General features: G+C 29.5%; 2 protein-coding genes across 4 annotated transcripts; one reads left to right on the top strand and one right to left on the bottom strand.

The window, feature by feature from the left end:
• Positions 1 to 2,309: 2,309 nt before the first annotated feature.
• LOC109803586 (protein REVEILLE 7) lies at positions 2,310 to 6,594 on the top strand. 3 transcript variants are annotated; one of them, XM_020365220.3, is made up of 7 exons: positions 2,310 to 2,478; positions 2,762 to 2,858; positions 4,362 to 4,484; positions 4,605 to 4,716; positions 4,805 to 4,866; positions 5,083 to 5,508; positions 5,598 to 6,594. In XM_020365220.3, the coding sequence occupies exons 2-7, from the start codon at positions 2,847 to 2,849 to the stop codon at positions 6,303 to 6,305; spliced, it is 1,443 nt and encodes a 480-aa protein (XP_020220809.1). In that variant the 5' UTR covers positions 2,310 to 2,478; positions 2,762 to 2,846; the 3' UTR covers positions 6,306 to 6,594. The 3 variants fall into 3 exon arrangements, with proteins under 3 accessions (XP_020220809.1, XP_082930619.1, XP_082930621.1); XM_083074493.1 differs by lacking the exon at positions 4,805 to 4,866 and adding an exon at positions 4,132 to 4,255; XM_083074495.1 differs by lacking the exons at positions 2,762 to 2,858; positions 4,805 to 4,866.
• A 649-nt stretch (positions 6,595 to 7,243) lies between these two features.
• Positions 7,244 to 9,840, bottom strand: LOC109803991 (uncharacterized). The gene is made up of 4 exons (XM_020365714.3): positions 9,484 to 9,840; positions 8,411 to 8,479; positions 8,146 to 8,252; positions 7,244 to 7,476 (listed from the first exon to the last, which is right to left on the bottom strand). The coding sequence occupies exons 1-4, from the start codon at positions 9,794 to 9,796 to the stop codon at positions 7,429 to 7,431; spliced, it is 537 nt and encodes a 178-aa protein (XP_020221303.1). The 5' UTR covers positions 9,797 to 9,840; the 3' UTR covers positions 7,244 to 7,428.
• Between the last annotated feature and the right edge of the window lie 4,693 nt (positions 9,841 to 14,533).

Here is a 14,533-nt window from a genome sequence, read left to right as displayed (position 1 = left end):
CACTTTATATATTATATAACATTTCTGGTAGAGATTATTTAATTGTGTACATATTGATTTGTATTTACGTTGTATATGCTTAAATATTTTATTCACAACTTGATTTATAACTTTACGTGACTCTAACTCTTTTTTATTTATTTATTAATTTATTACTTAATATATTAATTATATAATATTAAATTTACATTGAATTATTATATTTATTCAACTAATACACTGCGATAAAATCAGATATGAGTATATACTTGGATATCTTTGAAAAGTCTGATTTTTAAAATATCTATCACATATATAACTGCAATTATCACATTTATTAGTTCACATAAAAAATAAAATAATAAAATTGTGGCCTCGACTTTCACATTTTTCTCCCAAAAATCATTGTGTTTGACAAGTCTTCAACACCCACCTTAGATTTTGCTGGATCACCTGAAAGTGTGTTTGTTTTGTTGGACTGATCGATGTCCTGTGTTCCTACCTTAAGCTAAAGTAAACGCTATTAATTTATTAGTTTTTGTTCGTTGCTAGAGTATCCATCGCCGACAGTAGTGACTAATCTCCTCGCTACGTTGGAGGGTGGGATAGCTGGCCCTAAGATTTAACGCGGCTGCATACACAAGGCAGGATTCGAACCCCTGACCTTGTTTAAGGGTGGATCAACCCCTACCGCTGAACCACACGCTTGGAATTTTATATTATGCCATTTGATTTAATACATAAATAATTATCCTTTGATTTGAACTAATTGTAAGCTAACTATAACTAAAGCCAATTAAGACAAGCATGACTAGACCGGTGTGACACTCACATAATTGATGTGCTAAATATTAATTGGAGTCATTAAAAATATTATCTTGTTTTAATAATCATTTCAAACCCCAAACACAAACTATTAAAGGTCTATTATACTAATATTAAAGCTTATGTCAATTACTATACTTATTCTTATTTCTTTATTCATTTACTAAATATGTTTACAAGCATACTAAAAAAACTATTTTTCCTAGTCAAAAATAGTGGTTTGAAAAAGTCATTTTCATAATATATACCAATTTTAGTATTTAAGTATCAACCATTTGTCTAAATTTGAATTTAACTTTTATTCTAATAATGTATCCCGTTACTATTTTATTATTATACCTAAACATAAACTAAATGTCAATATGAGTGAAATTAGAACAAGATGTTTTCAAATGAAATCTCGTGTTTTAATCATGTATATGAAAAAAAATTATATTAGAAAATAAATTTTTAATAAAAGTGTTGAAATAGATTATGAGTAAATAGGTGATATACTATTAGTGTAAAATAATCTTATATATCATTTAATTATAAATTATTATTTACAATAATTTTATTAAATTTTAAATCAATAAATAAATAAATCATACCAACAATAATATCTAAATGATCAACAGCATGGCATTATTTTATATTATCAATACATAAACTTTAATCTCTTAAATATTTCAACAAAAAAAATAGTAATTGATAAAGACTTCACAACTTAATTATCAAAAACAAAATATTTCAATATTGTACCAGAATCCTACGGCCAAGATCAACAAATTGTTGAGTTAGTTCACTTAAATGAGATTTTAAGATTAAGTCTTGTTGATAAAGAAAATAACTAAAAATAATCAATCGAAACTTTTAATAATATTAGCCATATACGTATCCTCACAATATGTTCTATAATATATTAGGGAAAAAAAAAACACTCATTCAAGGTTCAGATTCACATGTTAGAAGTAGAGGAAAAGAAAATCAAAAATGACAATAAGTCAAAAAAGGCACACTAAAATACAGAAAAAAAAAATCTTATATCTTATAAGTTAATCACTTATTCACTGTCAATATAAAAATTTTTATATTAATAATCAATCAAAGTTATTAATAATATTTTTTTATTTTAATTTAATTAAATAAATAAATAAAAATATATTATTAACAAGTGTAAAAAAACTCATATTTTGTTATAATAAAAATCTTGTGAATTATCTTCTCAGCACGGATGGCTTCCACAATAAAATCTGCATCACCACATTTTCCAATTTCCACCAAATGTTTATTTTTCCCAATCAAAATTAAATATCAGACATCACAAGCAGTCGCCACGTGTCTTTGGGCCCGGACCGTTGTCAGCCACAAAACCTCAATGGCTTCTCGAATCCTCCATGGAAAATTATTTTTCCTTTATTTTTTCTCCCAAAATATTTTCCCAATCTGACGTGTCACTCTCTCATTTTTCCCTTATTCATTTTTTTATTTTTATTTTTCGTAATTTATAATCTCTCTCTTTCTCTCCTTCTCTTCCCCTTCTCTGCTCACACCTTCTTCCTCATTCTGTCCTTCTCTTCCGATTCTTCATCCGGGGTGCCTTGATTTTCTCGGAAAGTTTCATATTTTCCGAGAAAGTTAACGCTTTTACTGTTGAATCCAGATTTCCCGATTTGGGGTGTCCCAAATTCCGAGGTATCCATTGTTCTCAATTTTTGTGTTTGGAACAAGAACAACATGATTAGGATTCAGTTCTTTACGTGTTTTTGGCATTGGTAACTGATTGATCTGATTTGTGCATTGGTTCTTGAAGTTGTATTTGAAAGAAGAAAAAGAGAGCTGTTTTTTTTTTTTTTTAAATGGTATCTGAGAGATAACATGTAACATAGAGAGTGTGGAGATTATGAAAAATGCTATGTGATCTTTTTTATTTGCCAAAAAATTCACTTTTTTTTTGGTGTGGTTTGATTGGTGACAGCTGTTTTGTTGTTGGCTGCTGGGGTTGGTCTCTGTGGAGGTTTGGGTGTTTTCTGAGGCAGAGCTGACTCTCTCATTTTGCTCCAATGGAGATGCAGGTATAACAAGGAACAGTCCAAGCTGCCACTGTTTTTCGAACACCCTTTGCTTTTTTATTTTTTTTTTAGCAATTTGGGAGCTGAATGATTAGAAACATGGAACTGAGGGTGATTCTTTTTTTGGGAGCTGTTAGTCTTCTATTTGTGTAGAAGCTATGTCTCATATGTGGAAGTTGTATGGGAAACGGATTGGAACATTGATAGATTTATAATTTATTCAATAGTTTATCTCGAAAGATATCAAATTGACAAGGTGTTTGAATGGTAGCTCGATCACACAATTATGGTTGTGTAAAGTGCTTTTCAAATTTCCAGTTTATTGGCTTCTAATTTTTAGGAGTATTATCAATACAATTCTTGATCTGATCATCTTAATTCAGATTTCTAGTACTGCTTTGAGCTGTTATTCTTATGAGAGAAAAGGTAGATGTGTTTCGTCGGTGGCATCTAAATATATTATGGGGATTCTGAAGCATGGATATATCATTTGGTAATTGGGTATTTATTGAAAGAACAATGGCTAGGTGACTTGAATGTGACTCTAATTAAAGAAGGCGTGGCTTGGGGTATGGTTAGGTTTGTCTTATATACTACCTAGATCATTTTTTTCCAAAAAAGGTCGATAGTTTTTCAGTTAGGATTAGGGATTTTTTCGGTTTGGATCAGTTTTTCCTTTTTTGTTACTCCAATCAAATCCATTCATCCATTCTCGTGAGATGCGGATTTATTAATGTCTTCTATTGTACAAGTTTCACAATATACAAATATTTTATTCTATTTATGTTAGTTTTGAATTGTATTTTTAAAAGTATATTAATGGACCTTTACTTTTAATGTTTGAAGTTTATTTTATCCCATGCATATGTTGTAGGTTTTAAATTGCAATTGTGGTTTTAGAAAGTCCAAAAACCTTGATTTCATGAAACAGTATAATCAAATTTGGTCAATGTGACTGCAATTGCAGTTTCAAACCTTCATTTAAAACCTTGTATCGGGTACCAAAGTCGTACCCATATCCGTGCAACGTAGTAGAGAATTTTAACTACTGCTTAGAAGTTTTGGACAGGAACTACGTAAAAGGAACCATGTTGGCATCAGCTGATTATTTTCATTAATGACATTATTGGCCGAGTAGTTTCTAGTAACTATAGTATAAACGAATATTTGCTTTGGCTTATAGTATAGTTACACTGGTTAGCATGTGTGTTTGAAAGAGGTGACAACTAAGCCCTTGTAGACACTAAATAACATGCTGCTGATTGGTTGGAAGCAGGTCCCACTCGTCTTACGTTCACTCTTCTGGAGACTTTTCTCCTCTTTTAATAGGAAAAAAGAGAATTTCAAATATGAATTCATCCAGTGACTTTATTTCTTAAAAGGAACTGAAATATATTCTAGTGAGCATCATTTTCTTTCATGATGAAATTATCCATTTCTTTTTCATTTGTTCACGTTTTTTCATTGGAGGAAAGTTATTAATTCATTTGCTACAATTGAATGTAGGACCAAATAGAAAGCATTAGATCAACCATATTTGGCTCAGCTAGTAACGGCCATTCCAGTGGTGGAAAGCAATCTGAAAATGATGCTCATATACCTTCTGTTGGAAACAGCCATACCCCCAAGGTTGCTTTGCTTTACATATTAAAATGTTGTTTCCCTTTTCATGGAGCAATATGGCTGAAGAACTGCCACTATGTTCCTCTTCTAGCTTTGGTTCCTGAAACTTGTTTTGATTTTCATCAGGTGAGGAAACCATATACCATTACTAAACAAAGGGAGAAGTGGACAGAGGAAGAGCATCAAAAGTTCCTTGAAGCTTTGAAATTGTATGGTCGTGGCTGGCGCCAAATTGAAGGTAAACTCCATGTTCTATTTATTCATCTGAAGCAAATGATTATTTCATTTGTTGTCAAGTCAGGTGAAGTCATTTTCTCTTCATGCAGAGCATATAGGTACCAAAACTGCTGTTCAGATTCGAAGCCATGCTCAAAAGTTTTTCTCTAAGGTTATTATTATAATTGTTTATTTATTTAAATTTCAGAATATACTTTCTACTGGTATGATGGATGCTATTTTCATAGAATTGGATTTGATTGTTCCATTCCATTCCATAGACCTATTTCTACCAGAAAGTAAAGGATTTTGATCACTTTCAATTTAATAGCATTAAAGTTAGAGGCGAATTGGATTCTCAAACATCATGCTCTTTACTTGGTTTCAGGTTGTGAGGGAATCTGAGGTCAGTGCTGAGAGTTCTATACAGCCAATTAACATACCTCCTCCTCGGCCTAAGAGAAAACCTCTCCATCCATATCCTCGGAAATCAGTTAACTCTTTCAAAGGACACACCATATCAAATGAAACAGAAATATCTCCATCTACAAACCTGTTAGTTGCAGAGAAAGACACCCCGTCTCCAACCTCAGTGCTATCTACAGTTGGTTCAGAAGCATTTGGGTCTGCATTTTCGGAGCAGACTAACAGATGCCTTTCACCAAATTCTTGCACCACTGATATTCACTCAGTCAACTTGTCACCTGTCGAAAAGGAAAATGATTGCATGACATCCAAAGCATCCGAAGAGGAAGAGAAAGGATCGCCAGCTTCAGTTCCTTTATCCACTGTTTCTAACCCAAACACATGCATGGTATGATAAACTTCATGGTATTCTATGATTTAGCTTTTAAAATAAATCGTTGGTTTTACTGATTTTCAAATTCTCTGGTGTTACCACAGAAGTCCGAGTTTAGTTCTAAGGACACTGAATGTTTCATAGAAGATGCTGCCAACATGCCACAAACCACTAGTATTAAGCTTTTTGGAAGAACAGTCTCTACGATAGGTAATCAGAAGTCAATGAACCTAAATGATGAGAATGGTAAGCCAATAACTGTAAAGTCTGATGAATTGGATGATGTGGAGAATGAAAAGCCTGACCAGTCAGGCGAATCCAAGCAAGTAGATACACAATTGTCGCTAGGCTTTAATGGTAACTGGCCTTTAACACCTGATGCTGATGGAGCTAATGTGACCAGCATAGAGCCCCCAAAGGAGAACCTATGTTTCAGTGAATGTGCACCTGATGCATCATCATCTTTGCCGTGTTGGACTTTGTACCAAGGCCTTCCAGCTTTCTACATGGAGCATTGCAATCAGATCCTAAATCCCATGTCTATTAGGCCCTCTTTGAAAGTAAGATCAAGGGAGGAGGAAAGTTGTTGCACTGGTTCCAACACTGAATTAGTTTGTGAGATGGAAAACCAAAGCAAGAACTCAGATGTTGTTGACTCTCAGTGTCAAAAATATAATGAGGAAGGAGCTGCACCCAAGAAGCCTTCAAGGGGGTTTGTACCATATAAAAGATGTTTAGCTGAAAGAGATGGAAATTCTTTACTTGTTGCCATGGAAGAGAGGGAGGGGCAACGAGCTCGTGTGTGCTCATAGCCTTACATTTCATTTTTAGATGTTTCATAGTTCATGCTGTTAATCAGAAAAAAAAAAAAGAAAAAAAAAAGAGAGAGAGAGAGAAATAAGGACCTGATTTAGGTAGTTGTGATCTAATTGTCTAATTGACAAGCATCTGATTTCCAATTCTTTTTTCCATTATGATCTTTCTTCTTTCATTCACCTGAACACTTCATGTCCAATAACTCAAGTTCTGGCTTGTATCTTGTTACAGTTACTTAAACCAGAGACATATAGCAGCAACTCTGTCGTCACTGTTTTATTTCTACTTTTGACATTTGTGTCTTTTTAATTGCATGATTGCATCATTGATGAAGGGTGTACCCGGAAACGTAGACAAACACCCCATGTCACTAAACATCAAATACTTGTGGTTGTCATAACAACTGGCTCTTGAAAACAAAATGACGTGATGTATTAGTCTCAACAGTGTCACCTTAGCAATTTGTATATCTGCATTTTGTGTGTCATTTTTTTAATAATAGATTATAAACATTGTTTCTTCATCGTTGAATTTACAGTACTTGTGCTTGTTGAATTTACAGTTCCTGTGCTCATTCCCTATCGTCCAAGCTGATTACTAGAGTGAAATCATAAGCGTTCCTTGCTGAATGATTTGGTAATCAAAATAGTGATAATCCACTTCAATTCAATGTTTCCTAATAATTTGTTAGAAAAAGTGATAATATCCATACAGTGCTCTTTATTTTGGCTAAATGTAAAGTCAATACTTAAAATATAACCCACTTTTCCTATAAATATTAAAAGGTATACAATGATGATCAAAATTTATTAGTAACTAATTGATGATGGCAAGTCGGCATTCAAAATTCTGATTTCTGACAACAATTACTTAAGCAGACGTCATTGACGTTTGTAAGGTTTGACAATATAGCGCAACAATAAGGAAATGACAATTGGTGCTTAAATGAATTCCATTGCTGAAGCCTGAAACATGTTTAATCAAGTAGGGGTCTTTTATAGTGTCAAGTACAATGCAGCAACGATTCTACAGATTACACAACAAGATGAACATGTGGCTAATGTATCCTTTGGATTTTCATTATAATTTGGTGTCTTCCTTGTGCCTTTGGCATAGCTCTTATCTCGGTCTGGCAACTTCCACAAAGATGACCCTACCATCCAAGAACTGAAAAAGTGGGTTCCTTTCTTGTCAGTATCCAACATAGCTTAAAACTCTTTTAGGTGAATTAAATATAGCAAATAGGAAAGAAAAAGGAAACAAAAAATGGAGATTCAAATTTGAAGCCTGGGAACATCAAGATATTACATCAACTTAAACCCTGAGTCCAAGGGAGCATATTAAAATAAATTGTCTTATATTGATATTTGACAGAAAGTGTGTCAAAGTGAATAATATGCGAGTATTTGATTACATCAAATTTTAACCAGTTACAAATCTTCACAATTGAAAAATCAAATGTTTCAAAAACAGTGGATAAATCTCATCCAATAACATGAAGAATCCTGCAATATTTTTTACTCACTTCTCGCTTAGAAAGTTCAATATAGTTTCTGGATTAGTTTGCAACATAAATGAATCATGATTATGATTATATTATTCATTCACTTCAAAAATTCACCCTCGTAACCAAGATAAGCCTTGGGATAGCCATTATAAAAGTTAGTCATAGAATAAACACAAAGAATCAAGTAAAATTCTAACTTATAGTTAGCAAACCAGTGGACGTTGCAAAAACGCTGCCTCTCCATATTAGTCTCCTGAACAAGATAAACTGCCATTTATATATCTGAGCTTTCAAAAGTGAAAACGCCATAAGAAACAACAAATTCGTACCTTTCCATGCATTCCCTCAATAGCCTTCTGAGATTCTTCTTCAGTTGCATATCGAAGAAAAGCAAACCCTCTTGGTCTATTTGCGATTCTATCCATCACCAGCTTGACTGTTTATAAAGTTAAGCATATATTTAGAAGTAAGAGTGTTGCCAAATTGATTAGAAATGGCAAATCAATAACAGACAATAAACCCTAAATTCTAGTCAAATAGCATAATTGACAAAGAGGAAAAGATCAAAATTTTCTGTTCCTTCCTACATCCTACCTTCCACAAGTTGACCAAAATTCTTAAACGCATTTCGCAAACTCTCTTCCGTGGTACGAAATGATAGCCCTGAAAGGAACGCAAAATAACATTTATGACGTTATTGTCCAAAAATATACATATAAACAATTAATCATCAAAGAAATTGATAACAAATTGCAATAATTCAAACAATATATTCATCAAACAATAATGAATACTATCGATAGGCTGTAGCAAAATATGGCAAAGGGATACTGAATCAAGAGCAATCACATCTGGTATATGAATGACATCAAGATGATGTTACTGATTGCAGAAAAAATAAATAAATAAATAACAATACGATGTTAGTGTTAACACTGAATAGAAGCTAGAGATAATGGTCACCTTCTTCCGGGTTTAGATCTTTTCTTCATGTGAAATTTCTTTCTAGAAGAATCTTAGCCCTTAATTAAAAGTAAGAGAGAGAAGATTTTAATAATAAGAAGAAGAAGGAGGAGGCATGGGATTTTGATGGTGGAATCCAAGTGAAAATCTCACGCTAGAGAATTCATTCTCCCTTCTTCCACCGTTATACTAAATTATTGAGGGTAGCAAAACATTGTACAGTGCAGAATTTCCACCACTGAATTATGCTCAAAATCAAATCCACAATAATCCTAACAAAAATACCAGGCTTTCGCTTATGTTCTGCTGACCAAATCCATACCACTGCCCCTTTCCTCCTAATCTCAGTAACCAGTTAAACATGGCACCACCATTTCAGCCGCTACACAACATTCCAAAGCTTCCCAATGCCAAAACTCATATAAAACAACCTCTTCTCAATGAGAATACTAAACCATCCTTCACAATCAAACTAGTCCTCATCCTAAAAGTAAATGAAAAACCTTTTTTCATCCCAATTTCCCATTTGCAACAACAACTAAAACTGTTCGCGTTCAACACCACCACCAGCACCCAACTGGGGGGAGACCCACGAAAGGAAAAAGGAAAAAGCTGAAACCTTTACCACTCGCAGCCAAATTCAAGATCAATTTGGATAAGAAAAACGAAAAGGGTAACAAGCGGGATAAGAGAGAGTTACTGACCACTAACATAAAGCTTAGTTGGATGAGAAAGAGAAGAGGGTTTGGCAGTGGAAGATGAGGTGGAGGGTTCAGAAGAAGCAGGAGGGAGACACGCCAACACAAAGCAACTAGTTTTGTTTGTGAGGGGTGATGATGAGATTGAGAGGGTAGAAGGGAATGAGGTTGTTGTGTTTTTGGTTTGGGAGCAATTCAGATGAAGTGTGAGTCTTTGGCTCTGAATCTTATGGATGAGAGTGAGAGGATCACTCGTTAAGGGTAATGAAGGTAGAGAAATAGCAGGTACCTTAACAACAGCAACAACGTTGTTAGCCATTGCAAGTTGCAACTGTTTCCTCGGCACTGCCAAACTAAAGTTGGAGTTTATATGGGCTCGACTGAACCGGGTATTCGTTTACACCCTGAGTTCATTACCCAACTTTAATTTTATTTATTTATTTATTTAATAATAATCACAACAAGATGATAAATTCAGTTTAGTTATTATTATTTTTTTTTTTTTTACTTGAGTCCTTTGGGATCAATGTTACGATAAGTTTGTTAGTGTCTTTAAGATAACTGTATTTAAAATAGTTTATTTTAATAAATGTTGAATTGATAAGGTTTTATTTTTAAGAGGTACCATAATAAGTTAAAGGAAGAAAAATATGTATAAACTATTCCTAATCTAGATTCTTAAACGATATTAAATTTTTTAGATGTATTGAAACATATCTGATTAAAACTACTTTGCAAATTCACTTGTGAGCGTGAGATTGAATGGAGCAGTCAAAGAGATTCAACTAAAAAATTTGATAGAATTATTTATTCTAATTTGAACTTGACTAAATTTAGACATGATAAAAATTAGGAATAAAATTGACTAACTCAATCCTTTATCATATTTGTATTGTTGGGATAAATTTATGTTGAAATATTTTTAAAAAGAAAAAAATTAAATTAAATTAAATATATTTTTTTTAAACTAAAATTAGTTTATTTATAAATTAAAAATGAGCTATTAAAAAATTAATATGAAAAAAATTTACAAATTATGAAGAAGTTTCAAATATTTTTTTTTCTAAATAAGCTTATAATACAATTACATTGTAAAAGAAAATAAAGGCTTAAATATGTTTTAAGTCTTTGTAAATATCACTTTGTCTTGTTTTAGTTCTAAAATAAATTTATCACTTTCAAATGCTTTATATATATTTTTTTATTTTTATTTTTAAGTCTTTATTATTAACTCTAGTTAATTTAGTATTAAAATAGGTAATAAAATGCAAAATACTAATTAAAATAATTAAGGTAACAAAAATATTTTACATTAAAAATTAAATTATTTTTATGTTCATAATTTAATTAAGTAATGTATTTTTATATATAATTAAGGTAATTATATATAACTTACTTTTATAATTTATTTTTACTTTTATTTTTAATATATTATGAACAATGATTTTTATTAATTTAATTTTTATCAAAATTCAATTTTATTACATTTAATTTTATTGTTAATTTTCCATTTTTTATTTTTTAAAAAATATAATTTAGTTAGACCCATTTTTAATATCTTACTTTTAATACTGTTTTTAAATTTAAATTCATTAATTTTTATTTATTGTAATATAATTTATTTATTTTAATATATTATAAGTAGTAATATTGTCTCTAAAGATAAAAATAATATATTAAAAATAAATTATAAGTGTTTAAGTAAATTTTAATTTTTATAAAAAATACAATGTTAAAATGAATTAGTAGATTGAAAAGTAAGAACAATATTAAAGTAATAAAAAATAATCATTCATAATATATTAAAAAAATTATATATAATTATTTTATTTATATAAAATAATAAATATATAACTCAATTAAATTATGTACATGAAAATAACTTAATAAAAATAACTTAATTATCTTAATTTAAAATATTATTTGTTATCTTAATTATCTTCATTAATATTTTATATTTTATTAACTATTTTAACACTAAGTTAACTAGAGTTAGTAATAAGAACTTAAAAAAGAATACAAAAACAACGTTAAGAATTTAAAATGATTAAAAAAATTATAAAAATTAAACAAGACGAAAGAATACAAAAACAACGTTAAGAATTTAAAATGATTAAAAAAATTATAAAAATTAAACAAGACGGTGTGATAATTATGAGAATTAAAAATATATTTAAGTTTAAAGTAAATATAACAATTGTATTATAATATATTTTAAGATAAACAAAATTCTCATAAATATAACAAATATAATATTACAATGTTCCCAATTTTACCTAGTAAATTTTTTTTATTATTAATATATATTTGTTAAAAAAATTACGTTTAAATATGTGTGAGTAGTTAACAATTAAATGATACGAGTAATTTTGAGTAATTATTTAAAGAATGTAAGATGTTTTGAGTAATTTGAGGATGTGGTTTAGGGCTATAATTTATGTCTCAAACCCTACCCATATCTTGAAGTTAGTCGACCACATGCTATTATGCTCCTTCCGTTTTTTATTCATAGTTGTTTTGTCAGAATTTGTCGTTTTTTTTTATTGTCATTTTACTCCCTCCGTTTTTTTTCATAGTCATTTAAGGTTTTTCACGAGACTTAAGGAAATCATTGATATTTTAGTTTTCAAAAATATTTATTACTTACTTTCCTATTTTACCCTTTATTTTTTTTTGTATTTTTGAGACTGTTGAACTGCAATCTACTCTATTAATTATTAATGTATTGATTACACGTGAACTGTAACCTAATTATACCTGTCCCTTTTTTTGTTTTTTTATAGTATTTTGTTGGAAACATATTGCTCTTATAAATACACATTAACTTTATATGGGTAGTTGAAGAAAAAATAGGTAGACATTAAAAATAAATACACACATTATTTAATAAACATGTATTAATTATCAAGGGTAAAAATGGAGAAAAAAAATTAATAAGTCATTAATTTTAGTAAAATGACAATGAAAAAAAATAACAAATTCTGACAAAACGACTATGAAAAAAAAAACGGAGGGAGTATTAAAATCAATGACTTATTACCCCCTCTGTTTTTTATTCATAGTCGTTTAAGGTTTTGCAAGGGACTTAAGGAAATGATTGATATTTTAGTTTTCAAAAATATTTATTACTTACTTTCCTATTCTACCCTCTATTTTTTTTATAGTATTTCGTTGGAAACATATTGTCCTTTTAAATGCAACATTAACTTTACATCGGTAGTTGAAGAAAAAATAGGTAGACATTAGAAATAAATAGTCACATTGTTCAGTAAACATACATTAATTATCAAGGGTAAAAATGAGAAAAAATAATTAATAAGTCATTGATTTTAGTAAAATGACAATGAAAAAAAAAACGACAAATTCTGACAAAACGACTATGAATAAAAAACGGAGGAAGTAATTTTTTTTTCCTCTTTTTTATCCTTGATAATTAATGTATGTTTACTGAACAATGTGTCTATTTATTTTTAATGTCTACCTATTTTTTTTCTAACCACTTATGTGAAGTTAATGTTGCATTTAAAAGAATAATATGTTTCCAATGAAATACTATAAAAAAAAATAGAGGGTAGAATAAGAAAATAAGTAATAAATATTTTTGAAAACTAAAATTTCAATCATTTTCTTAAGTCATGTGCAAAACCTTAAATGACTATGATAAAAAATGGAGAGAGTAATAAATATGTGACTATTATCCAGAACATTAGAGACTTCATGTGTAAACCTTGGAACTAGCAAATGGTTCATACTCTTAGAGAAGGAAATTGTGCTAATTTTTAGATAAATTGGACCCGAACGTTGGTACTTTGTTGCTAGAGTTGCCCCAGTTGAGTTAAGACTCTATCTCTTAGCTAATGCCAATGGAATTCTGTCTTTGAGGCTGTAATTTCTTTGCTTTTTTGGATTTTTATCTTATATTACCCAAAAAAGGAATAAAAGCAAAGAATAAAACTAAATAAAAAATGTATGGGAGAAAAAGAGTATTTTTAAAGCTAAGGAACAAAATGATCAACAAAAAATGTACATAAAAAAATGTGTATCATTTTTATTAATAATATAGATAGATTAAAATTATATATTCATTTATCTGTTTAAATATTGAACACGTTGACTTGACTTGTATAAAAAAAATCAAATTTATAAGGTTATTGAAAGATAAATCTTGTTCTATTTAGAAATTTTATTACAAAATATGGTTTTAAATAAATTATTATTAATGTTATATTAAACTTAAAAAATATGTTTATATATAAAAATAAACAAAAGAAATATCATTTTTTTAGTTTCTACTTCTCTTAAAGACATATTTACCTTTTAATAATCATAACCCTCTTTTATTTGTTAATATCTTATATGTCAATTTTACATTCTCTCCTTAAATAATCCTAACTCTCTTTTAAACTGAGTTCACTTTTTTTTTTTTAATTTTAATTATTATATTACATGTATTAAAATAAACATGAAATATCTCATCTCCACTAATATCATATAAATAAATTAAAGTCCATTTTTATAAAACCTAACTTGTTTATTTTCACTTATATCTTAGTCTTAAATTATTACAAAAATAGGTTCTTAAACAAATATTTAGAAGATTATCTAAAAGTCCAAATGTGTTTTTTTCTCTAGTGAGAGAGATTAAGAGTCTAGATATCTAAATCCAAACAATCTCATTCAAACATATTATTTGGGAGACAAATTAAGTGACAATGACAAATGCTATGATAAAATATGAATTATCTTTATCCGTTAATAATAATAATAATATTTTTTTTTTTCATTCTGCATCTTCTTTTAAGGACACTCAACTAATGGGAGATGCTTTTTGTATTGCTTGCGCTTGTGGGTTTTACATTCATCTAGGACAAATGTTATATAGACATCCCTTTACTAATAGATATTCCTGACTTCTTTTTCTTCTTTTTTCAAAAATTTCCTTAAATACCCTTTTAATTTATTTATTTTAAATAAATTTTATTTCTAAAACTTATATTCTTCTATCACCCTTTTTTTCCTTCACTCATTTTCTTACATTCTCTTTAATGACTCTTCA

The sequence above is a fragment of the Cajanus cajan genome, chromosome 1, assembly GCF_000230855.2.
Source record: "Cajanus cajan strain Asha chromosome 1, NIPB_CcT2T_4, whole genome shotgun sequence".
In the NCBI taxonomy this organism is placed as follows: domain Eukaryota; kingdom Viridiplantae; phylum Streptophyta; class Magnoliopsida; order Fabales; family Fabaceae; genus Cajanus; species Cajanus cajan.
This window is presented reverse-complemented; position numbering and strand designations above follow the sequence as displayed.